At 41.4% G+C, this 24,444-nt stretch overlaps 1 protein-coding gene across 1 annotated transcript in view; it reads right to left on the bottom strand.

Annotated features, from left to right (window-relative positions):
* Nucleotides 1-24,444, bottom strand: part of ARHGAP20 (Rho GTPase activating protein 20) — a 62,478-nt gene that overhangs the window by 13,969 nt on the left and 24,065 nt on the right. The window contains exons 3-9 of the mRNA XM_069808224.1: nucleotides 18,290-18,460; nucleotides 12,778-12,927; nucleotides 10,861-10,902; nucleotides 9,793-9,877; nucleotides 6,854-6,931; nucleotides 2,782-2,848; nucleotides 660-842 (exon numbers count right to left, since the gene is read on the bottom strand). Coding sequence (XP_069664325.1) covers nucleotides 660-842; nucleotides 2,782-2,848; nucleotides 6,854-6,931; nucleotides 9,793-9,877; nucleotides 10,861-10,902; nucleotides 12,778-12,927; nucleotides 18,290-18,460 — 776 coding nt within the window. The remainder of the gene's footprint in view (nucleotides 1-659; nucleotides 843-2,781; nucleotides 2,849-6,853; nucleotides 6,932-9,792; nucleotides 9,878-10,860; nucleotides 10,903-12,777; nucleotides 12,928-18,289; nucleotides 18,461-24,444) is intronic.

The raw sequence follows: 24,444 nt of genomic DNA, 5'->3' as shown, positions 1-24,444 counted from the left end.
TGAGCAGTGAGCAGTCATTGTGTCATTGACAACAGAGTGCAAAACAGAGAGCAGGTGCTCATATTTCTGCAGCATCAAAGCCAAAGGCAGAAGGAAATATTACTGTCTTCATTTTACTCAGAGAACTGAAATAAAGGAGTTGTATTCGCTCACTTCATCTAGGTACTCAAGTACATGCCTAGGCTTTGCCACGTGAGGGTCCCAGTGAGGCAGGTGTGTAGTCCTAAGTACCTTGTTGAGATAAAGGATGCTGCCAAATGTTGCATGGGAATTCTGTGCCGAAGTCAAGCCTTGACTCCTGAACCATAAAACCACTCTGCCTTGCTACAGAGCACAGTGAGGGCTGCAGAGAGAAGCTCGGTTAATAGACTTATAAAAAATTGCAGAGGAGAGATCTTGTCTTTCTTTTGCTGGTTTTAGAGCAACCATTTGACAGGCAGCTTGTCAAAATGTAACTTACAAAGATGACAGGTATACAACAGCACACTTAAATCAGGGAGAGCTACATTGCAAAACCCCCATGCAGCTGGAAGGTACATCTGCGTCCTCCCCTTCGCTTTCCACCACCCTCACATCCCGGCGTGTTTGCTTTCTGTAGCAGAGCCAGGGAGGTAGCCAGGCTCTGGGCGAACGATGCTGGGGCAAGGGGGGCAACGTACCATTCAGCTGCTGGCACACAGCCAGGCGGCTTGGCTTCAGCACAAACTGGCACTGCAGCTCCTGGGGCAGCTGCTCCGTCAAGAAGGACCCCTGAAGCTGCCTGGGGCAGGCACAGTGCTTTGATCCATGGGGCATAGCATCACGAATGTGGCTCATTTTAATTCCAAAGGGATATTCATGTCCTGTTCAAAGAGAAATCATAATATTCTGTGTTGAATTGACTGGAGGCTTGCAAAACTCCATCTGCCTCGGAGGAAAAGCAGATTTTGCATACTGGCCTGCAGCACTTTCTCTCTCAGTAATCTCAGAATTGATGCTTTTCTGCATATCTACATGGACATAAATCATATACTGGCAGATACGGAGTTACTGTGTTTGGTGTAGTTAAACAGATGTAAAAGTAAAATCAGGCCTATTACAGCTGTATCACATAAAAGCCCATGAGAAAAAATAAAAGTTACTACTTCTGAATTAAATGTTTATTCTTTCTACTGCTTTACTTGTGACACTGAAAGTTTAAGTACTGGTTGCTTATATCGTTCTAGCGAGAAGTGAGATTTCGGCAGCAGTCAATTTTTTGCTGAGCATGCAAAACCAAAAAATCCAGTATGAAAGTGATCTTCCCTCCCTCTCCATGGTAAGTGCAACAGCCATCAACTCAGTCAAACGAGACACAATTATGGTTCCTGTCTGAGGCTGAAACAGGAAGGAAACGTTAATCACAGGGCTAATGTAAATGAGCTACACTCGGCATTAACCAGCATCTTTGGGGACTACACAGAGGCAATTCATTTCTGGAGGAGCTTTCAAAAATGCCACCAGAAAGACATTTTTTGGACTTGCCTAAAGACCTGGTGGTTGAAATATATTAAATATGGGCACAATGTTAAGATGTTCTAGTTAACTTGCACTTTTAGGCTTGAACACTGATAGTGGAAGAGATGTTATTTGAGATTATAGGTAGTATGAAGCAGAAGCACAGTCTAACTCTGTTTCTGATGTCTACCTGTGATAAAAGCTGGCTTTATCTAATAAACCTTTGCATAAATATCAAGAACAGCATCAGTTTTATATCAGGTTCTTCTTTTCCAAGGATTGTAACTTGAATTTGAAGTGAGAGAGAGTCAGACAATTAGAAAGGCCTTTCCTGTTTCTGAATTCTCTGGTTCTATGTTTAAAAGCAAATTTTATCTGAAGAATTTACACATAATAGTCAGAAGGACAAAGTCTGGTATGTTTCAGAGACAAACCAGTTTGCACTGTCTATGAGGTGCACAAGTTAGACATTTTATAAATATTAATGTTGTCTGACTCCAGCAAAGCATTTGTAGCTAAGGCCGCTTTAAGAAGGAATGCTAAGATTTACTGGGGTTAGATTTGCAGGAGGAAAACAGAAAATCCACAAATTTTTCTTGTTCTAATCATCTGTGAACTCATATAGCGCAAGTAATGCCAGGCTTCTACAGGGAAAGGTTCTTAATAATGGGAAGGGATTTGTTCTCAGTGAATCATGGGCCAAAATCAAATCACTCCATCCAATCACTTCAGAGCTTTGGGTTGATTCCTGGGGAGGAAAGGTCTCAAAAAGCATTTTAGAAAGTGAATAACCAATAATTTTCTCCTAATCTGAGGGGACCTGTCAGCCAGTAAGAGAAATACAGGATTGGAAAGGACCTCTTGAATCAGTTAACTTGAGTTGTGGAAGAACAGAACATTTCTCAAAACTCTGCTCACTTTTGCTGAGGAGGGGAGTAAACAATGCTATGGAAGTGTAGGAAGAAATATGGTAAAGTTGGACTGGCTCCAGGAGAGGAGGTGAGTGAGTGGAGAGGCTGACTCTGTAGACACACTGAGACTCATGCAGCAAAATTGGGGCAGAAATAAATGAACTTTTTTAACCTCTTAGTGACAAGCAAACAATTGCTCTTCAAAACAAAGGATCAGCATCTGAGTAGCTCCCCAAATAGGCAAAACTGTGTGACAGGGAAGTAAGAGAAAAAACAGGAAAAACAAAACAAAACAAAAGAGGAAACTGTATTTCACTCTTCTCTGTATTTCTTGCTTCCTTCAGCACTAAAAACTGAGTGAATGTTGAAAAACAAAACCATGCCAAGGACTTACCAATAAGAGGGTAAGGAGCATCTTCTCTTCCTGAAATCACCCACAGCTTATAGTCTTTTTCAGAGCCCTTTAAAATCAAAATTAAGAATAAGTTTGCCAGCCATTAAGAACAGGTTTGCATTAGGTTTCTCACAATATAAGGATAATCTGCACCTTGCCAGTGGGGTCAAAGGAATCCCCTTTACTTTTGCAGTGCCCAAATTTGCCACCAGCAAAGCTTCCAAACTGTCTGTCAGATGCACTGTGGTTTATGTGACCAGGGTCCAGCTCTGAGCAGTGAGAGGGGCTGGACCCCATCATTTCTGAAGGAAAAAGGGGAGATTTGCCCCAGTTCTTTCCCTGCTCCTGAAAGCAGAGGGATGGAGGTCAGAGCCTGCCGGGACTCAGGATGGCTTCTGGGGCCAGACCAAGATGTTAGCCATGCCAGCGCCCCCCCCCCCCCCCTCCCCCGTGGCTGAATCAGTCCCCATGTGCCTCCCCAATCCCAGGAGGTGGGACATGAGGCAGCCCCCAGCATGAAGGGGACCTCTGGCCTGGGTGCTGCTCCTGGCCCCCAGCGCCTCTGTGCCCCACTTCTCCCCATCATCACTGAGCAGCACCCAGCCCCAAGGAGAGACAGGTCTGATCCCCCAGAGGGATTACAGATAAGCAGCATGAAGCAGAGACCTGCTGCAGAGTGTGTAGCAGACAGCGGGCCGTTTGTGTGAGCTAAGGTGACCCTTCAGCTCCACCCTGAGTATCAGGGTAATCGCATCCTCGAAGACATGTTCTGGCACACAGGCACCCCCAGCCTCACACCCAAGACCCCCGCTCCACCACCTCCCCAGCTCCTCTACATCCCCTGCACGCAGGAGGAGCTCAGGCTCGCCAGCCAAGAGCATCCTATGCCCTGCGCTGGAGAGCAGGGCAGGAGCACCTTCGCCTGAGACCTGAGCCCACGCTGATGATGCCAAGGTGAGCATGGCACCCAGTGGCCTCCTGGCACTCAGTGCTGCCGCAAAATCTCCTCCTAGGGCTGCCGTCGGCCCTTTTGTGCAGCCCTTTTGTGTGCAAGGGCTTGGGAGCGCTGGATGGTGTTTTAAGAATGCTGAGTCCTCTTTTTAAAATTTACAGTGGGAGAGGATAAATTTACATCAAAGGAGACAACTTCCAGAGGACTGGAGAATGTGAATATCTTTGGGAAAAGCTGCGTAAAACTGCTGATTTTAAAGCAAATTCTAAATATCGCCTTGAGCATAAATATACAAGCCAATGTTGCAGTGTAATTGAAGAAGGAGAATAGTACATTATTTCAGATATGACGGTGAGACAACAGAAATAACAAGAATGACATTTAATATAAACTACTCTCAGGACAAAAGCAAGTGGATAAATACACTGTGTGAAAAGTGGTCTATTATACCTTAAATCCCTTTTCAGTGACACTGCTAAATCAGGATAATTAAAATCTAAAAGTTTTCTGGCTACAAAAGGTGATAAATACCTCATGACAGTTTAAATCCTACCTCCTTTTAAACAGATTTGCCTACTATCCTGCATTGGCTGGATCTTCACCCAGTGTCCCCACAGCTCTTGAGACTCTTTCTACTTGCTGCACGCACCGGGTGTAATGCTGATACACCCAATAAAGCCTTTGCAGTTTGCTCGCTGACTGACAGAGCTTTCTGGCCCATATTAGCACTGCTGCTAAGTTAGCTAGCAGGGGGCAGAAGGAAAATAAATAGGCTTTGGAGACATCTCTGATGCCTCAGGGCAAGCAGCCAGGAGCAAATAAATACAGCTGAGGAGCACAAGAAAGGGTATTTACTTTTCCTTTTAAACATATATATGAAAGGGTTCGTTGCTGTGAATGGGAAGCAGGGGAAGGGGAAGAACTAGTAAGCACGGTTTCAGAAGGCAGACTGCTCATCTCTCGATTGCAAATGTTGTCCTTTATGGGCTTATGAGGCCATTTGTCAGCATAAATGTGACTGTCTCAGAAAAATCAGGAAGTGAACTTATGGAGCTGGGAAACCCAAGGCCCTTCTTTCTGCCCCACTTGATAATTTGGAACAGATGATCAATGCCATTTTGCACAAACTAGTTGTCATTTCACTAGAGAAACCACAGAGGGAAAAACCCTGACGTGTTAAACCAGAGTGAACTCAGCCAAAGTAATAGCCCCATTAATCACACAACATGTGAAATGTAGTTTTTATAATTGCCATTGAAAAGCCATAGAGCTCCTTTCAAGTGGTTCTCTCTTGACATAAATAAAAAACCTCAAGACGGCGCATAAGGAAAAGCTTCCTCGCAGTCAGAACAATCCTTTGAGGGGGTTGGGTGTTTGATTGATACACAGGCTACAGCTTAATTTATTTAGCTTGCTTGATTTTATTGCTAATCTTATGATATGCTTCTAATGAAAAAGGCCTTATGCTACAAAGATGCGGTGAAAAAATGTAGTATATTACTTGGGCAAATAATTCTGCAGGCAAGATTTTACATCTTTTGGATGGCTTTCATTCTTTTTCCACTTGAAATAAAAATGTAAAGAGGAGGAAATGGTTGATTGCAATACATACAAAAGAACACAAAGCTGAAAACTAACCAGTTCCTCCGCCTGCTCATCTCAAACAAAATATTCTCTTCCAATACTACCATTTTCCTATTTTTTCTGTACACAAAATGAGGAACTGCAAATGACACCCATAAAATGGGTAAAAATGAAGCACATCATAATAAGGACTTGCAGTTGTAATATAGCACAGTCTCTTGATTTTTGGTGCAGACTGAGGGAGACAATCTGCAATTAAAATCCTAATTTTAACTCACATCTTAACCTTTTCACCTTGCAGTCCCTCCATCAACTCCAGACCTATCTTAATTGGACAGACTGCTGGATCCTGAGCTCAGGCCAGAGCCCCAGCCCTGGTGTAAATGGGATGACTGAGCCATAACAAGATGACTAGACAGAAATTGCTGTGCCTGGGAAATACCAAGCTAGCAGAATAAGCCCCTGGATGCATTAAAAGCCTGTACAAATTAGGGATAACGAATGCTAGAGAAGACAAATTCTGAGGTTACTCCAACTTTTGCTGGGGGTCTCCAGAAGCCCCAGGGAAGCACAAGAGTGGCATTTTGGTCATATTTGACTCTTTACACTCAGGGCTGTGGTAAGGAAAGACTTGCCAGATTCCATGCAATGAGATAAACATATGCATCATGAGCAAGACATTTAAAAAAATCTTGGTACCCAAACAGCAGACTGACAGGCCAGTTAAAAAGCTGTCATCCAGGAGCTTCAATGACCACCAGTGTTGGCTGGAGCCACACTGTGAAACAATGAGAGAAACAGAATAAGGGAGCCAGAATTCTTGTCCCTGGCACTCATTCATTACCACACCTAAGGCACTATCGTGTCTGGTTTAGAGCAAAGGGAGCCAGCTGAGGCAGTACTTGATCTACTAGGAATTGCTGCATCTACTTGGTGCACTACCCTGCATTATCATAAGTCCTGTAAAAACCTTTTTCCAAAACAGTTTCAGGACATTGCTTAAATTGGGTGCATTCAGATTCTGTGCAATCACTCAGTTATATTCATATCTCACATAACACTAAAAGTCCATGGATATTTAGAGTGTCTGATTTGGACACTTGAGAGCAGTGCTTGTACTTGTAATCTGGGGACACAGCTGATCATGCATGTTTGCACATTTTTAAACCAACTAACAAGCAGGTCAGTAGGTTTCCTGTTCACAATGAAGTATGCAAAAGGAGCTGTATCAAACTTTCACTTCTTGTGTCAAGATATCTCCTCTCAGGCATCAGCAAAACAGATTTAAAAGCAACTTCAGATGTGAGGGATCCCTTACAGGGATGAGAGACTTATTCAAAACTTTTAAGGCACTTGATGATCTCTGGAGGTCTATATATTAACAAGGCACTTTTGCTTCATTTCAACAACACTGAATTGCTATGATAAAGGATTTAATTAATGTTCATATCCTAAAACTTGGAAACAGTGCAAGAGAAGATTTGATTATTAAAAGTGACTATAAAAAGACTCATTAAAACGGGTGCAAGGACTTACGTTAACTCCCAGTTGTTGCAGGGCCATCAGAATTACATCATTTGCTGTATCAACATTGGTTACACTTAGGGTTTTTGACTGTGAACAGAAAAAAGGAGAAGGGGAAAGTGGCATTAAAAATTTGGATTTGCAAAGAGTATCTGAAGTGCAATAGCTCTGCATAATTCATTGTTGGAAAAAATTGAGAGCATCCTGTTAAAATTTTACTTGATAAGTAAGTTATACTACATAGATAAAGATCCACCTGTCTGAGACCGAGGTTTGATTCCTCTGCTTTGTCACATACTTTCTGTATTTGCTCCCTGCTTCCCCAACAGCTCCAACAGAGAGTGCCATGATTAGTGGGGATGAGACCTCCACATTAAATTATGTGAAAAGACACAGCCACTAGCTGCACTTCAGACATTGCATAAGGAAAGTGTATGATGTGATTAATTTAAAAGCATGCTTGTTTCCTTTGAAAAAAAGAAACATTTTAGAGAGTTTTTTCAGTGAAATAAGAGGTTCTTGTATCAATTGTTAATTGTTTCTGTCCTTTTCTACTGAAGATCTCCCTGGTAAGAAAATACTGTATACAGGCTGTTCATCTCTGTATCATTTGCCACATTCTATATAGATTTCTCAAAGCTAGATTTGGCTTAGTACCAGAAGCACTTCCTCGTGGTAATCTTTCATCCAGTTAAAATGCTATGTCTCCAGCATCCTCCAGAATCTGCTGATCGGCAGTATGGAAAAGCGGGGATCAGCAGAAACACTGCTTTCTAAATAGCTACAGCGGCCAGCACGAAGCGCCAAGCTTTGTGTCGGAGGTAGTGCTGCCTTCCACAAGGTAGTTTTCCAGAGTGAGATTTCAGCACCTGCTGCCTGGCACCAGTATTACTCCTGTACAGCTGGGCAATGCTCTGTACCTCAGCACCATGGGTTGCTCTTATGCAGGGCAGTGCATTTCAAACACACCAGGATCAATGACTCCATCCTCAGCCCCGCCGGGATGTGGCAGCACCACTGCCATCACCTTGCAGAAGCAAGAACAAGTGGGGAAAACATGTCCAGAGTGGTTTTGGCTTGCACCATCAGAGCCACGCTGGCCTCACTTCCAAGCTGACAGGCAGCTCCCACACATCAAGCACAAATTACTAAGCCCTCTTTAGGGGCAGGCTAGTTTGGCTCCGCTGACAAGACTACACAGCTTTGGATTGCAGCTGGTTCATGGTCAGCATAAAGCCCTGGCAGAACAAACGCATGCCTGCTGCAGCAAACCGCCCAGGCATATCCAATGGACCAAAGAAGGGAAGGTGGCAGAGCCGGGATGTAAATGTTCACTGCCAGTCCCAAGACAGTTTGCTATACCCTGCTGCCCTGTGTAGCATACCAATTTTATACTGGCCATAGGATGTTCAGGTGAAACAACCCCTTGACATTTTGCATTTAGAAAAGATCTGAGCTGTACATTTGTGTAAGTCCCTGATGGTAACAAGCTGCCATGGCAATCAAAGAGAAGTAGTGAGAATACTGTGTATCTTGCTTCAGGACATGTCTGAATGCTCATACCATAAAAAATTTAACATTTGCCTGAAGCAATGACATCTGGCTCTCAGGAGTAGGTCAGCATATTTGCATAAGTTTTGCTCTTGGCTAGAATATAATAAAATGGTTTGTGCCCTGTGTTCAGTCTTCCCGCCCCTCCAAAAATGGAATAATTCTTGGGCATCTCCAGCTGCTGTAGCACAGGGACCACAGCGCCATAAGAACTATTTGCATCATAAAATTTCCATCTGCTCCTCCTCTGTTTTATTACTGATAATAGCTAGACTACAGTGTATTGCTTCTAGGACTGTCAGCATCAGGAAACTGTATTTGGCACATGAGCTAATTATAGCTAAGGAGAAAAGACATTTAAAAAAATCAACAACAAACCCTGATACAAGAGGGCAACACCTGAGTGCACATATGATTTATAGACATTTACACCTGGGCACATCTTGATCTGCATTTGAGCTATCACAGTTATTGTTATTGTTTATTAACATCTGCCTTAGCAACCTGGCAATTCTAACTATTATTGTTTACCTTAATAACGATTTTCTGAAAAAAAGGCAGACTCCTTTGTGCTTATGTCTATGCAAATACAGAATTCTAAGAGGAGATTCACTGTTGGGCAAAGACCTCCAATGAAGTCTAACTTCTGTGAAAATTTCTTGTGTCCTTGCAAATGCTCTTTAGGCTTCTGAGCATGAAATACAAATCTTACAAGAACAGTTAGAAAGAGAAGACAAATGTATAAGAAGCAGAGGAAGAATGGATGGATTATCACTGAATGCTAGGGTATCCCTAGGGAACTGGATACGTACAAGAATTTAGTTTAAATTGGTTAAATATGACTTAGTAAAAAAGGTGCAAATCATCCTATGGATGACCTTCCTTTACCAATTTACCTTGTACCTATAAATTTACCAGCATCAGTTAGTTGATGAAAAACATGCTTGAGGCAATTTCAGAGTGTTCATATACACAGCTTTACTGACTTACAATCATTATAAACAATAAAACACATTGCAACTTTGCAGAATTGAATGAAGGCAGCTGCGGGTTTAGGTCAGTTATACAAGCAAAAAAAGGGTACATTGTACTGGCATTTCTGAAGATGCTTACGCATAAGTTCCGCTAGAGGTGTTTCTTGGGACTTCACACTGTACAGTCTTTAGTTTGCGTGCCAGAACCAGTATTTCTTACCAAGCACACTGTCTTTAAAACAGAACTCATGTATTAAACAGGAAACAAACATTTCAGGGCTGCATATGCCAAGCCTTTTAAAAAGGCTGGATCCTTAAAGGAGGTTGCAAACCAAAGGAACCCTCCCAATATCCAAAGGATTTACAGGTGACTAGCACTCATAGGTGATGTGGATTTAGACCCCCACTTAGGTCAAAAGCACTTACATATGCACAAGTACCCACATCCTTTGCAATTATCTTCAGAGGAATGCTTTTAGGATAGTCTTTTTCCTTCTCTTCTCTTATTCGACTGCAAAACAAGTACAAAACAAGTAAATTTTTAATATTGTAAACATAAATACAAGACAGAGATTTAAATAGCAATCAAGCAGTAACTGGATAAGCAGCAGATTTTTTGCAGATGTACTGCAGTAAGAAAGATCTCTGAGGACAAGAAAGCATCCAGCAGTATCTGGAAGGGATGCTGACTGTGGCTCCCAGTAATGCCTGTTGTATTAAAGTTCATTGTAAAAATCAGAGTAAGCAGCAGAGAAACTGGATTTAAAAAATCAAGCTAAAACTACCCACCATTGTGATGCCTCAGTCTGCACTACATGCTCCTACTGGAATCAGTTACACCCCATTGTACGGACCAGTTCAAAGGACTGAACAGAGGAGTGAATTAGAAACCATCCCCAGCAAGGATGATTCAAACAACCCCAGAAACCCTGAAGAATCAGATAAAGACACAAACTTCAACCAGCAGAACTAGGTGACCAGAAAACAAAACCACCACTAGTAGTTTTCTGTCCACTGACTGAAATAAGACAGCTCTATTTACACAAACCTCCCCACCATTCCCTCCAGCTTGTGGTACATTTTGTAAGACCAAAATACAGCCAGCCATGAGCAGCAGATAGGTTAGAGCAGAGGTTCCTGAGCTGGGCTTGCTTAGATGCCATCACCATGGAAAAAGCCCCAGGCTCAACTAGAGCGATGGTGGCAGAGGCTCCTACAACTGTGTAGGGAAGGGATCATGTGTGATAGGAATTGCTCCAGTTTTGTGCTGAGCCATGTTCAGACACAGGGAAGCATTTCCCTCCTTGCGCAGTGATCATTGCATGAATGGCACATACCATCTTCTGCAGGGAGAAGACAAGAGATCATTTTTTTCTTAATATCACTTTGAAAGAGCTTATCTATCATGATGGCATAGGCACCACAGCTTGGGAATCACTGGTCTAGATGACGGGCACTCTTTTCAGTGTCTTCAAAGACTGTGTAATAAAGTACCTTTGCAAAAAAGACAGCCATGTTTCCTTTTGTTCTGCAGACCTGCAAGAATTAGAGAAAAACAGGGACAAATCAGCCATCATTCTAATACCAAAATAGCCCATGTACAAACCACAGTGGAACGGACTGACTCTTGGATGCAATTTCCATAAATACCTACAAAAACTAAAAGGTTTTTCAAAATTTGAATGAAAAATCTATTTCCCTGTAAAATAAACTGAAAAGCCTGCCACAGGGATCCAAAGGCCCAGTTACCAGTTTTTATCACAGAAGTTAAAGCTTTACCAGTGAATTCAGTAGGCAATTATTTGAGTTCTTAAACTAATGTCCAAATAGGAGGGGACTTTAAAATAAGGGCTTAATTCAAAAGTTTAAAGGTATCTCCTTAGGTACATAGACTTCTTTCCACTTTCACTGTTCTAATTCTCTTCTTATTTATTACTTGGTTTATCACATCACAAAGTACACATAAGCCACAATGAAAAAAGGTCCCGTTATACTTAGTAGGGTTTAACTTCGGACATTTTAAGGCTTATCTCATTTATCTTTATCTCATTTATACAATTTCAAGGATACAAAACTGTCCAGTTAAATGTAGCTAATAATAGGATAGTGTAAGGAATCTAACCTAATTTTGCTTCAACTTTCTTGATTTAAATCCTGTCCCAGATGGGAGTAACTGCTATTCCCACTGCTGCTTCTGCAGATCAAGTTCTTCAAATTTTCAAAGCAGGTATTTAGGAAGCTATAAGCCTACTGAATGATGCTGTGAGGGTAATGCACTTTATATACATTAAAAATGTGATTCTGCTTTGACTGCTTCAATTCTGTCGGATATGCATCTACAGACTCATGCATGGCATTTTAGATTTTTCTGTGTACCTTCAGACATAAAATAATTTCACTTCCATAAAATCTGACTCTGTTTTTATTGAAGCTATTGCTTTCATATCCAACTATTTTCTGATAGCTGTAAAGGATCATGTACTGTCTCTAGATCAAAGCTCGTTTGTTGGCAAGAGTTCAACTGAAAATCAATAGAAAATTTCAGCTTTGTTTCAGGACTATTAAGTGAAAAAAACATAAACAGCACAACCAGCTCAATAGAGAGCAGTTTGTGCACAGCATTCTCTTTGGATATGGACAATGTGACATACAAATTAAGCTGCATGCGTCAGCTTTTGCTCTCTGTTGGTAAAGAGGAAAATGTATTTTTCAAGACCCAGCCAAATTACTGTGGCTAAGCAGCTGGGATTTCAGGGGGATGGTGCCCTCCCTTATCCAAAGTGACGACAGAGCCCTCCCGCTGAGACTAAAATTAGTCTAATCACTGAAATTACCTCTACAGCCCTTATGTGTTCTACAGTCAATGCTGCAAAGACAGACCAAAAATCTTTCTCTCTATTAAAATTCATAGATTCTGCTTTAAGAGGAATTTTGACATGTTCTCTGGCACAATTAAACTAAAAAGAGAAATAGGACAAGGTCAGTATTTCACTGTATGTTTCCTGCTACTTCCAGTCCAAGCTCTTCTGTTTAAAAGTGTCCTACAAGAGTCTCTTTGATCCTTTCATTAGCTTGGCTGTTTACTATTTGTAGTTCATCTCATTAATTAGCCAAGATGTTTGTCAAGTTATACTAAAAAAAAAAGAATTTCCACTGAGCAAGTCTGCAACACAGACAGTGCTTTGCCAAATCATTTATTTTCTCAAATTCTTAAGTGATAAGCAAGTATCACTGCCACATTTGCAGAGAGACAGAAGGGTAAGTGACTTGCTCACAGCAGAAGGCATCGGTTTAAGAATCAGTAAGTACATGCTTCTCACATTCACTGAAATGAATCCGTGACAGTCTCGTTACCTGCCAGCCTAAAAATATTTAAGTAACTTAGTAAATAAAACATACCTCAGCTCTTACCTGAAATTTGCCACACAGTTTGTGGTGGGCCAGCCCAAAACAAAGGACCTCTCTGGGTCTGTGCTGCCTTCACAGACTTCTTCTGTACAAAATGCTGTCCACATCTCACAGAGACGTGCTTGGCACTTTAGTTTGAAATGAGAGTGCGACCTGCCGGCAGAAATTCACAGGTATGTCACACACATGAAAACAGAGCAAGGCAGGTTAAACAACTCAGAGTTTCTTCTTCCTTCAGGCATATATGAAGCTTGCATTGGAGCTGATGGAAGAAGCGCTTCTGCTTTAGTTAAAGAAAACAATGTTTTACTTGGGCTGCATATAAAAATATATCAATTTCTGATCTAAATGGGATCAACAGATATCTTATATGCGGGATAAATAGGTTGTTTGTGGCATCCCTGGACATCCCCCTTCTTCAGGGAAAACTGCCCATGTCTAGAGCTCCCCTCCAAATCTCACCATGAGGCAAAGATTGCCACTTGTGTTGGACTCTCCTTTCAGTGACTTTAGGGCCATTGAGGAGTTAACAGTATAGTTGGATTGCTTAGCCACAGAGTCAACAACTATGGTGAGTTTAAGTAGTGACAACTAAGCCAGAGCAAATGAAGCAATCCTGAAGAAAGAACAAGCAGAAGACTGCCATTTGTGTTAATTACAGCACAGGTCACATACAGCCTCCACGAAGTAGCTGCATGGTAGCTTTAGGCCCACACCACTTGGAGAATGAGCCAGGATTTTGTGCATTCTGAAAATATCTACTCATCTACAAGGAAGATACATAATTTCCCCAATTTTTTAAAAATTTGGCCCTTCCTGTATTTTATCCTACTGAACATTAGAGTACAGTAAAGGTCAAATTTACAGAATTTCATGTTTTAATTTCAACTCTTTTCTTCCACTTAATTTCTCATAATAAGTCTCCTTCGTTTGTAGGATCAGTGGGCACCAGTGCAATGTAAGAAACAAGTAAAATCTCACAAAGTCAGTCCAGCTCTGTAGCAATGCAACAGCCACTCATTTCAACCCTTGCAGACTGAATTACCTGAGCTATGGTTCTCCTGGGCCAGCAGGGAAAGGCTGGAGGAAAAGCGTTTCCCCTGAAAATGTTTTTCCCTTCTAATCCAAGGAATGCAAGCAAGAGCATGTCAGCTCATCACTGTGTTGCAAATGTGGATGGGGACAGTGCCAGGTATCATGGTGATTAGTGCTCTATAAATAAATATGCCAGGTAAGGAGTTTCTTAGAGCTTTGATACACATGGACTACCTTCTCTGAGATTAGTCTCACTTACTAGGTATTTGATTTAGGACAGACTGAACTAATACAGTCTGAAACATTAAAGTACTTGAACCTTGTGGCTTTAAAGAGGACATAGATGAACGTGAAGTACCCTGACTCATCTGAGGTTTCCAGCTGACATTGTGCTAACAGGTGTAATGGGGTAGTGCACCACTAATAACCCAGCAGTGTTTACAGTGGTGGGCCAGAAAGGACCATCAGTGCATATCACACCTGGCAAAAAGGTGCACTTCAATTAGATTGCCATAAAATACTGTAAAATACCATCTCAAGTTCATGTATTTTTTAAACTAAAAGCTAAACACTATGGTCAGCTAAACTAAGCTGACCATGGTGTTTACTGGTCAGCTGCGCATTTCACCTCTCTACTCTATCACGTTTTGCTACCCCATCAAAAGTAGAGAACATTTCAACATGCTCGTCAACAAATCAGTTTGTGATGCAACAAGTAAGATCTGTCAAGAATACAGAAATAACTGTAACTGACTGACCACAGAATGAACTGTGAAAATGCAGAGTTACAAAAAAATACAGCTGTGAATTCTAATGCAGATGTTAATAAATGGATGCCTGGTCTGACTCCACTGAATCAATCTGTTGACCTTCCCTTTCTCCTCAATTTCTCTTTCCCATTACCCAGTACAGTGAACTCTCTACATGCTGTTTCACTTTTTTCACATTTGCAGTTCATAAAGCCAGTCCCCTACAGTGCCAGTAGCGGGTGTCAGCAGGGTGTTGGCAGAAGCACAAAGATGTTCTCCAATCATGCTTGATGTATATTCTTACCCCGTTTGCCATGCCTAGTCACAGCTCTCAGCTATTATCAGTATTCAAGTGGCCTGGTTTCCAGACGCACTGAAACAGTAGCCTCCATTAACATCTAAAGAGCCTGAAGTACAATTTTATCTCTACCTGCCATGTCCTTTATGCAATCCATGGGTTCTCAGCATTTGTGAAATGTGGGTCTTCCATTTAAGTGCCAAAGCGTTAGCTCTAGAAATGAATGTATCATCACTGACTAACGAAGCAGCATGACTGAACATTTGAAAAATGGGAAGAGTAACAATCTAACGAAGATTTTTTTTTTTTAAGGAAGTAAGTCTCCTTGCAAGTGTTACACTGTAAATATCAGGCAGATCCAGAGTCCACTGAAATCAACAGAAAAATCATGAACATCAATGGTGTAGGTATTGACACACCCCAAACTGTGCCACCTCTGCAGACTAAACTCAGTTCCTTTTGCTTTCTGTAAGTGGCAATTGGATACCTTGTGGCCGTTAACAGATGGAAGATTAACTTCTCACTAGATTTGCTAATCTCCTTAATAGGACCCTCTGACAAAAGCATTAATGGATCTACCGTGAGATTGCTACTGTAATTCCATGTCTGCACTCAACCATTAATTTCTATGTCCAGCCACCTTGGGAAAATAACCTTAAAATGCATGTATGTATTACAAAGGAGAAAGAGGAAGACATTTCTCTGTGCCTCCCACACAAAAACTTATGTGAGAAGCCTTGATCATTGAACTGACAGATCCTTGAAATATTTCCTCTGCTAAATAAAACCACACACTCTCTGTAAGAAATCTAATCAATATATAGAAAACAGTGTAACATTTTACATACTTAACATTGGTTTAGTGAGAAAAACTCTTTCAATTAATTAATGTATGACTTAATCCTCACATGAAGGCAGTAAAGGACAGGGCAGCAGAGAGAAAAGCAGAGCATGTGAGTATTTTTCTTATTTTTTATAAGCTGGGCTAATGCATGATTTGAAAAGATAACAGTCTACATTTCAAAAATTATTAGAAAGTAGCAGAAAACAAACCCACAGGCACCTTGTCCAAAGTCATACACGGACTGGTTGTGGAGAGGACTTACCCCCCCAGATTTCCATGGGAGCAATGCCAATTCGCTGCCTTTAAGCATGAGCTCAGTGCTGTACAGGAGTTTACTCAAGAAGTTCAGAGGCCACAAGATACTCGTTGCCCTCTTTAGGAAAAATTCGTACCCGTTTGCTGATCATACAAAGTCTAATTATACATGAGCATCCTTTGTACCATGACTGGCTACCCACAGCTGAGCTGACACCAGTACAGCACTAAGCTGTACCTAAGATATCTTAGGTGTTCACATGCCCCAAGCTGAAAAACTACTTAACATAAAAGAGTATTACAAATTTTTAGTACCTTCACAAGGAATAATTCTGAAGTTAAATCAGATTCAACTGTATCATTAATTCTGTCCTGGTGACCTGCTGCCTTGACTGTGCATCAGCTATTAAAAAGTCAGTAACAGTCAATGGTCACAGCCACATAGCAATACACACCACTCAGGTTTTCCCTCTAGGAATCAGAGATGATATTTTAGCATGAGATAGCTTTAAAAATGCTGATTTTTAAGTAGTATTCATTAGTGACAGCTCTGATGCTTTAATTGCTGACAGGGCAGCTGTAGAGAGAACATCCAATTAGTTCTTTAAAATAAATGAAGTAGTATCGCTCAAAATACTGTTTTTACCATTTCTAGCATAGACTTGCCTCCCTCCCTTTTTTTCACATGCAGAAGCACAATTTATTCTCTTCCACCTTCTTCAAACATTGCAGACTCTTCACCACATTAAATCAAATGCTGTAAGAGGTGTTATTACTCCCTGGGGACCAGATTTTGGAGTGGTTACATTGAGTAGTGCTTTCCTATGCAAATAGTCCCATTGAGACCCAGCCAAACCTGCAGTAATATGCAGCTCAGTCTGGGATTGTAACATTGCTTCTGCTCAGCACACTGAGCAGGGAAGGAGGGATTCATCTCTCCTGAATTTAGTCTTCTACATTGTAGGAGATAAGCTAGTGGACTATGCCCACTGAATAGCCAGCGGACAGAGTGAGAGACCCCCAAGAGCATGACTCCCCTCACCCACCGTCGACACTCTTCCAGGGCCAGGTGAGTTTGCTGCAGGAAGGTGCTGGTTTTCCCTCAGTGACTATAAGAGGACCCTAGATGACTAGGTAAGTTGCAAATATTTAACATTTTAAAGCTTAAAGTAGGTGAGGTGGCCACCCTAAACATGACACAAACATAAATAAGTACATTAACAATGCTATTACTGCTACTGCTGGTAGAATAGCAGGATTTCCCCTAAATATCCTGATGTTCACCAACCACTCGTAGTGGAATATGTTTTGGGTAAAATGTCCTCTGTGTTGTCACACCACATCAAATGAGAGAGTTCAGCTGGGGGGGTTATGTTTACCATGTGTGATTCAAACAGACACAGCTCAGATTTCTACAGAAAACACAGATTTATTCTGGCTTTTCCCAGAAGCATCTGAAACAACTGCTTAAGTGAAAAGACACATTGCAAAAGCCCAGGATTCACATTGAGATTACCCACCCTGTGAAACCACAAACACAGTGCCTAACAGAGAATGAAGCTGCATCAGGATTTTTTATTATTATTTCCCCATAACCCGAAACAACAAGTGAAAGCAACCTCTAAAATTGCCTTAAACCACAAATGCTGCATGAAGCTGGCATGCTAGACATAGCTTGTAAATCTGATTTAATTGTGAATGGTAGAGTGAATAATCAGATCTCAGCAGCAAGCCTGATTACACATGAACACTACCCAGACTGCTCAGCATCACCTCCCTTCCCCTTCCCCTTCCTCACGCTCCTCCTGGCACAGCACAACCTACAGAGATGGACACCGCAATGCCACCTGCAATCTCTATTTTGATAGAGCTCCTCATCACTGTTGCGTATCAAAGCAGCTTCCAGGTAAGCGTTAAGACCTCTAACCCCTCTGCGACACAGCCACCGGTGTTACGCACACCCCATAGGACTGAAGATGACCTGTCTAAAACACAACAGTCAGTTGAAAGCAGCGCAACGGATGCAGTCGAGCACCGATGAGTCTTTTCTATGACACTGCGCTCCCCAAGCAGAGAAGATGATACAACACAAGCAATATATTCAAGAACATCTGATGCTTCTTTAAAATGTTGCATCCTGGAATTCCTCTATGGCTATGGGGTTTCCAAAGGTGCCTGGAGAGGTCAGGCACCTAACATCCGTTGACCAAATAAAAAGCTTCCTTATGATTTAGGGAAGATTTACTACTCAAAAAGCATTATGGAAATCCATGCTATGCTCCACTGAGAAAAAGGGCTGCTCTGTAGGAGCAGTGCCTGAGGTGCCATACTCACTTGGACTTGGCAACAACCAGAAGGTCTGTGAAGAGGAAAAGGTGTCGCTCCTGGGTTTGCAGACCTGTCTTCAGCTGCACGTGGCCGTCCAGGATGAACGTTCGGTTGTGGCACATGAAAGACTGCACAAGGGGACATGCCTCTGGGCTGATGGGGGAGAAGCAGCCTTCCCTGCAAAAGGAAATAAAGGGATTAAAGGCAAGCAAATCAGCTGATTGCCTGTGAGTGAGAACCAGGCAGTGACTTCCCGTACCTGCTGCCAAAAGGTAATTTATTTGACCACATTTCAGTGAAAGGTGAGAGGGACAATGAAGATAATTCAGCAGTCTGATTCTGACACAAAATCTGTTAGGGACTGTCCTTGCTAAGTCTTTTACAGCCCAAGCACAGGGCTAGCATTTAACAAATTACAATAATTTAAATATAACCCTCTCCATTTTGTTTATTTGTATTTGTCTCCCTTTGTACTGAAGTCTTAGAGAAAATACTGCACTTTCTGTAGGCTCTCCATAAAGAGAGAGGAGACATATGCATGATGAATGGATAACTGCACACCCACCTTGGTCAGAAGAGGACTCGTATTCAGGGTTAAAAGCAATTTATAGAAATTATTCAGAACCAAGGACAAACATAAGGTGCAACTGAACCTTGCTAGAGAGAGACCATGTACTAGATGCAACATGGGAAGAGGCTGCTCAGCCCCTCTCTCTCCCAGCACATGACCCACAAGCATTGAAGTAAGCTCCTCTTGCAGGGTTTGGTTGTGTGACTGGACCACAGCTATGCTCTTCTGTGGCTGTGGTATGTAGGGGCAGCTGGATAATACAAACCCAGGTCTACAGGGGAAAGATCAGGCTCCCTCCTGGAAGACACCGATCTTTTCTAAGGAGGTATCGGGTAGGTTGCAGTCCAAGGTTACTGATGGTGGAGACATGACTCCCTCAACCCCTCCTGATCTCACTGTTCTACATAAAGTACTTGAACAGTTATTGAGGCAGAAACTAGAGTTTCTCTAACACGATGGTCAGCTAACTCACCCAGACAGGATATCCCTAGTTTCTGAACCCTGCCCTAACAAATGCCTATTTATATGGAGCCGAACTGAATGAATGCGAGGGTCTGAGGGGAGGACACTCCTCCTCTAGGGCTCTCTAGATGTTGGTTTCAAGTCAGGCTCTCCCTTGGAAAGCTAGAGACATGGCTTCAAATCCTCCCAGGCAGGTAAGAGAACTGAACCTGGGTCTCCTACACCCTTGTGTACCTTAAATAATGAATTTCTGGATTAAAGCCAGGACCCATCAGTATCTTTGCTCATGATTTTTAAATGCAACTTTTCAATTATTTGCTTTCCCTAGAGGTGCCTCCAAATGAACCATTTCCCTTTGGTTGAATGAATCGGTTCAATTTTTATTCAAATGTATTTACTTATTTTTTCATGTTAAAAAAAGAAAAGCTAACATTTGGCAGGATCAGCTTGGCAAGGAAAGGCTGAAATGACCAGCTTTGCAATTATAGTTTATTCCTGGTACCACTGGAATGGATGACAAACACCTAGCGACTTTGCTGGGAGAAGAAATGGACCTTATACAGTGGAAGTCACAAAACAAATGGGAGAGATATTAAAGAAAACAAGAGTGGGCAGAGAAAACCTTCCAAGAAGGTCATAAACCTTCTTGTACCTCTCTTAGAGCCCAGATGATTCCCGACACTTCTCTCCTTGATGCCTGTGGCTAGATTACTCAGGAAATTATTTAGGAAATCCTGACAGCTGGGAGAGAAAGGATAAGCTCTGAGATTGGCCTACATTAGCAGGACACACTTTCACTGATCTGTAAGGAGCTGGTGAGGATCTCTACCTGCTGGGGAGAGCCTTGTTTGGCCTTAGATTCTCCTTTCTGGCTGGGAGCCTGAGTTTTTGAAAGAATTCCTCAACTTAATTTGTCTTAAACTGTGTCTTAATCTTGTCTTTCATTACCTACCTCTTTAGGGAAGAGAGAAAGAAGGGGAATGACTTTCAGAATTAATAATGCAAACCTATGTTATTTGATCATTCCTAAGCAGAAAGGGTGTCCAGGAGTGTGGAGGTTAAAGCAGGGAGAGGAGTTTTGGTCCTATACAACAGTGATACGTGCTGTGTGGCCAGCAACAGGAGTCAGGGGAACAGCAAGCATCTCTCCTACCCTGCCACTTCTGTGGGACTGGGAATTCACCAATTCACCAGTTCATCAGTGACTGATAGGTTACTGGGACTTAATTTCACAAACTATGCAGCAGCACTTGACACAGAAACTTAAGCAGAAATCAGGAATGACAATGAGTCCACCTGCATAAAAGCCATGCATGGCCTTTACCTCAAAGGTTAAGTCAGGGAAATACTTATATTTGAACGCAGTAACAACAACAGTAAGAAAAAACCCTTTCATGTTATACTGCTGTACCCGTATCAGCAGAAACATTCATAAAATCATGAACTTATGATTTCCTATCATAAATTCAAATGCCCCTACTGACATTCCTATAGGGTCAGGCTCTTATGTCTCCATACAGACCACTCTATTTGATTATTCCTGTTTGTACATTTTCTACATCCTGATTTGTAAGCCCAGGAACCTCCCAAATTAAACTAAACAAAATCTCTGTCACGTAGGTAAGCAAATGAAGGTGTAGTAGGTTTATTAATGCCAGCAGGGTCAAGCAAATTGAACTTGGCTTTAGAACAAGAAAATGCAACAACATAAATTAGTTATTTTAATGAAATCTGCCTTTTGACCAAGCATATCATCATAACTTTAATAAGCACTCTCACATACTTTAATAGAGTTTACCTGATAAGCTTTGTAAAATAAAAAAAGTGAAAGCCTTATTTTAAAAAAGTGAAAACATTTAGTTCCTTTGAAACAAAGCAGAAAAAATCAAAGCCATTAATTCATCTAGAACCTTCTAAAGCCCCAGGACGAAGGAACATGGAAGAAATTCACCAGCAGTGACAAAAATGTCTTTTGGAAAGCATGCTTTTGATGCTCTCAATTAATGTTGCATTGTTACAAGACATGAATGAAACCCAAGTTTTGCTACATTGAAGAAAATGCAGATCAGCAATACCCTGAGGCATAGGGATTTATATAAGAGAGGTATTTTTGGAGTTCAGCTTTTAACAGCTTGATGATTTTTCTGGCCAGTAAATGGGTCTAATTTTGAAAAAGTGCTAAGCACTCAAATACTGATTCTTTGAAAATTCCTTTTAATAGTATTATGCAAAACTCAGTACTTAAGTCAATGTGATTTCTGATATAATTTAAAAGTAAAAGTCAGTGATGTAGGGCCTTCTCGGCCTTCTCTGTGTTCCCATAAAATTAATTCTATGATTAACACATGTAAAAAACCCCCATAAAGTAATATCTTTCCAGTTTGGCAGAAAAAATAGCCATCATCCAGGTTTGTTAAGAAGGAACTGTGAACCGATTCCCAAAAGATGGGGATATGCTGCAGAGGCAGCAATCAGCCATATTTCACTTCGTGCATAAGCAAGGCTGATACTGATGTTTAGATGGTATTGCCATTGTAATGCTTTAGTCTCAAGTGGACATTTCTTCCTAAAAGTACTATTTTGGGGGTCTGAAATTCCCATGCGTGGTTTTAACCAAGGTGTAAATTCTGCAATTTGAGGATATCAACAGATATATTCTTGAGTTATTCAGGAAAAGACTAAAATCACTGTACTGGCTGAAATTAGTAGAAAGATAATTGAAGATTTTTCCCCTGGCATTTCCAGAACCTCAATTTTTACACCTATTATTTTTCAAATTAATCAAAATAGTCATTTTGTGCCTATTCAAAAGACACAATGATTTAAAATAACTCTTCAATTTTGTAGGTGTAATATATGAAGTCGAAATCCAAAGTAGTCAGCCAAACACTGAAAAATACATCCCCGTTGCATTTAGTGTGAAAGCAAACACATCACTGCTCACTTTGTCAATCCTGTATTTACCAGAAACAACAAAAGCACAAAAAATACTTCTTCTTCCCCCTGCAGAGCTTCCTTAGGGTTTCTCAGTAAAACTGATACCTGAATGGCATGACCCCCAAAATGTTTATTCTTGTTGTAATGGAGATGTCAGGTTTATTCTCTATTTGTAGTAAAAACAATGAAAGAAATTATACTTTCCAAAGGAGAGTTTAGCAGCCTGTGTTACGTGGTGACTAAATCCATGATCCAAATGTCATTTATGCCAATGGGAAGCTTTCCCTTGATTTCAGTTGGTGATGACTTCAGCCTATCTATGATTTAGATTAAGCTATAAAGTACCTCAGGAGAACAATCTGTTCCAAGGTACCTAAGCTGGAATGAGCTATTGCAGCAGATATGAGGTATCTCAGCTAAATGACATCCCTCTCACAGACTGCTCATGCTCCATTCTAAACCTCACTCCATTGTTTTGTTTACTGTTCCCTGCCAGAAATTCTCTCCGCTGGTGGTATCTCAGCAGCCACAGAAGTTGATTTTCTCTTATTATGCAGCACCAATGCTCTCTGCATGACTGATACCTATTGTAATAAAATATCACTTTGCTCTTTAACCTCTGAAGTCCTTCACAAGAGGTAGGTAAGAAATGCACCTTTTCATTAGCAGAGCAGTAAAATGGCAGCTATTCAAAAGGCTGAAATCTAAGTCAGCCTAGCCACGTGAGAGGCTGCGCTTGGTCTGTCAAACATACATACATAATAGCTTTCCAAATTCCTCTCACAGTGAACAACTTAGCCTATACTCATTTCATGCACAGGTACCATAAGCAAAAATACCGCATACTTGTGCCAGTGCTGAAGCCCAGGTAAGGACCAGAAGCTCTTACCAGTTTTGTGCCTACACACATAGAACTTGCAGCTTGTGGCATAAACCTAACCTTGTTTTGGCTACAGGCTAGAGAGGCCACCAAGCAGAGCACCTGCCAGCCCTCCCCATAGTGTTCAGACACAACAGACTTATTTTGTATATCTCAAAGGCCAGTTTTGGATGGCTCTAAGGAACCAGCAATTTATCTTTTAGGAAAAATAAAGCCAATGAATTTTCAACTTCAGTGTCTCTCAGTAAAGCATTTACTTTACCATCACTGAGTCACAGCACTGGGCTAGAGCAACCCACTGAGAGAAGCAGAAGCTATTCACATCCTTTCAAGACTAGCAAAAACAGCAGCTATCTGCACAGTAAGAAATGTCTACAGCCCAGCCCACGTTACAGATTTTTGCCAAAAGGGATTTATCAGTCAGGGATGACATGTGACTTGTGACCAGCGGAGATACCCCCAAAAGCAAGCCTGATCTAGAAGTCAAGTTCCTTCATTTTCTTAATAGAGCTTATATTGGAAATCAGGTAACAATATTTGCAGGTTTTTTTTCTGTGCCTCCTACTCAGACCCTTAAGCTCCTAAAAATTCCTGTGAGAAGGAACTTCAATAGCAGCTTAATAGATGCTTGCTTCATATTTTTGCTAATGAGGCAGGCCCTGCTAACTGGAGCTTGGAAGCCAAGATGGTTTAGTGCTGGAAATCCTTTAACACATAAGACATATTACCCATATCGTGTGGCTAAAGGGTATTTTGCATTCAAGATAATTAACTTAATAAGGTATTGAGAACAATTTTTTAACCAACCAAAAAAGAGCTCCAATTTGGTGTGCAAGGGCTCCTTGTCTCTCCTGAGATAAGGTGGAAAAAACCACCCCAAACCTGTAACACAGCAGTAAGTACTGATCTGCCTTGCAGGGCTGCTTACAGTGCACTCAAGTGCAATATTAACATTTCAGGACTTCCAACGCTTATCTAGTCTCATCATAAATGATAGTTTGGACATGACTTGTACAGTATCCTAGCCAACTTGACAAAATCATGATAACAGATCTTGATGTTCTATATGCAAAAAGCGAAGAGTGAAAAACAAAGTGAAAGAAGAGCTTTTCTTGTACACTGAAACCAAATGCCCATGCTTGGGACTGAACACAAGACAATGGAGATGGCACTGTTCCTGCTCCTGATGAATTTAGCCTCTATCATGCTGACAGCTCATTAAAGCACATGGCTTGAAGAGTCACTCCCCATGCTAGAAAGGCTGGGGAGAGCAAGGAGGCTACAGCTGCTTTAAACACAGCAGATCTACTT

Source organism: Haliaeetus albicilla, chromosome 20 (assembly GCF_947461875.1).
Source record: "Haliaeetus albicilla chromosome 20, bHalAlb1.1, whole genome shotgun sequence".
NCBI lineage: Eukaryota > Metazoa > Chordata > Aves > Accipitriformes > Accipitridae > Haliaeetus > Haliaeetus albicilla.
The sequence above is the reverse complement of the archived record's forward strand: the minus strand, read 5'-3'. Positions and strand labels throughout refer to the sequence as shown.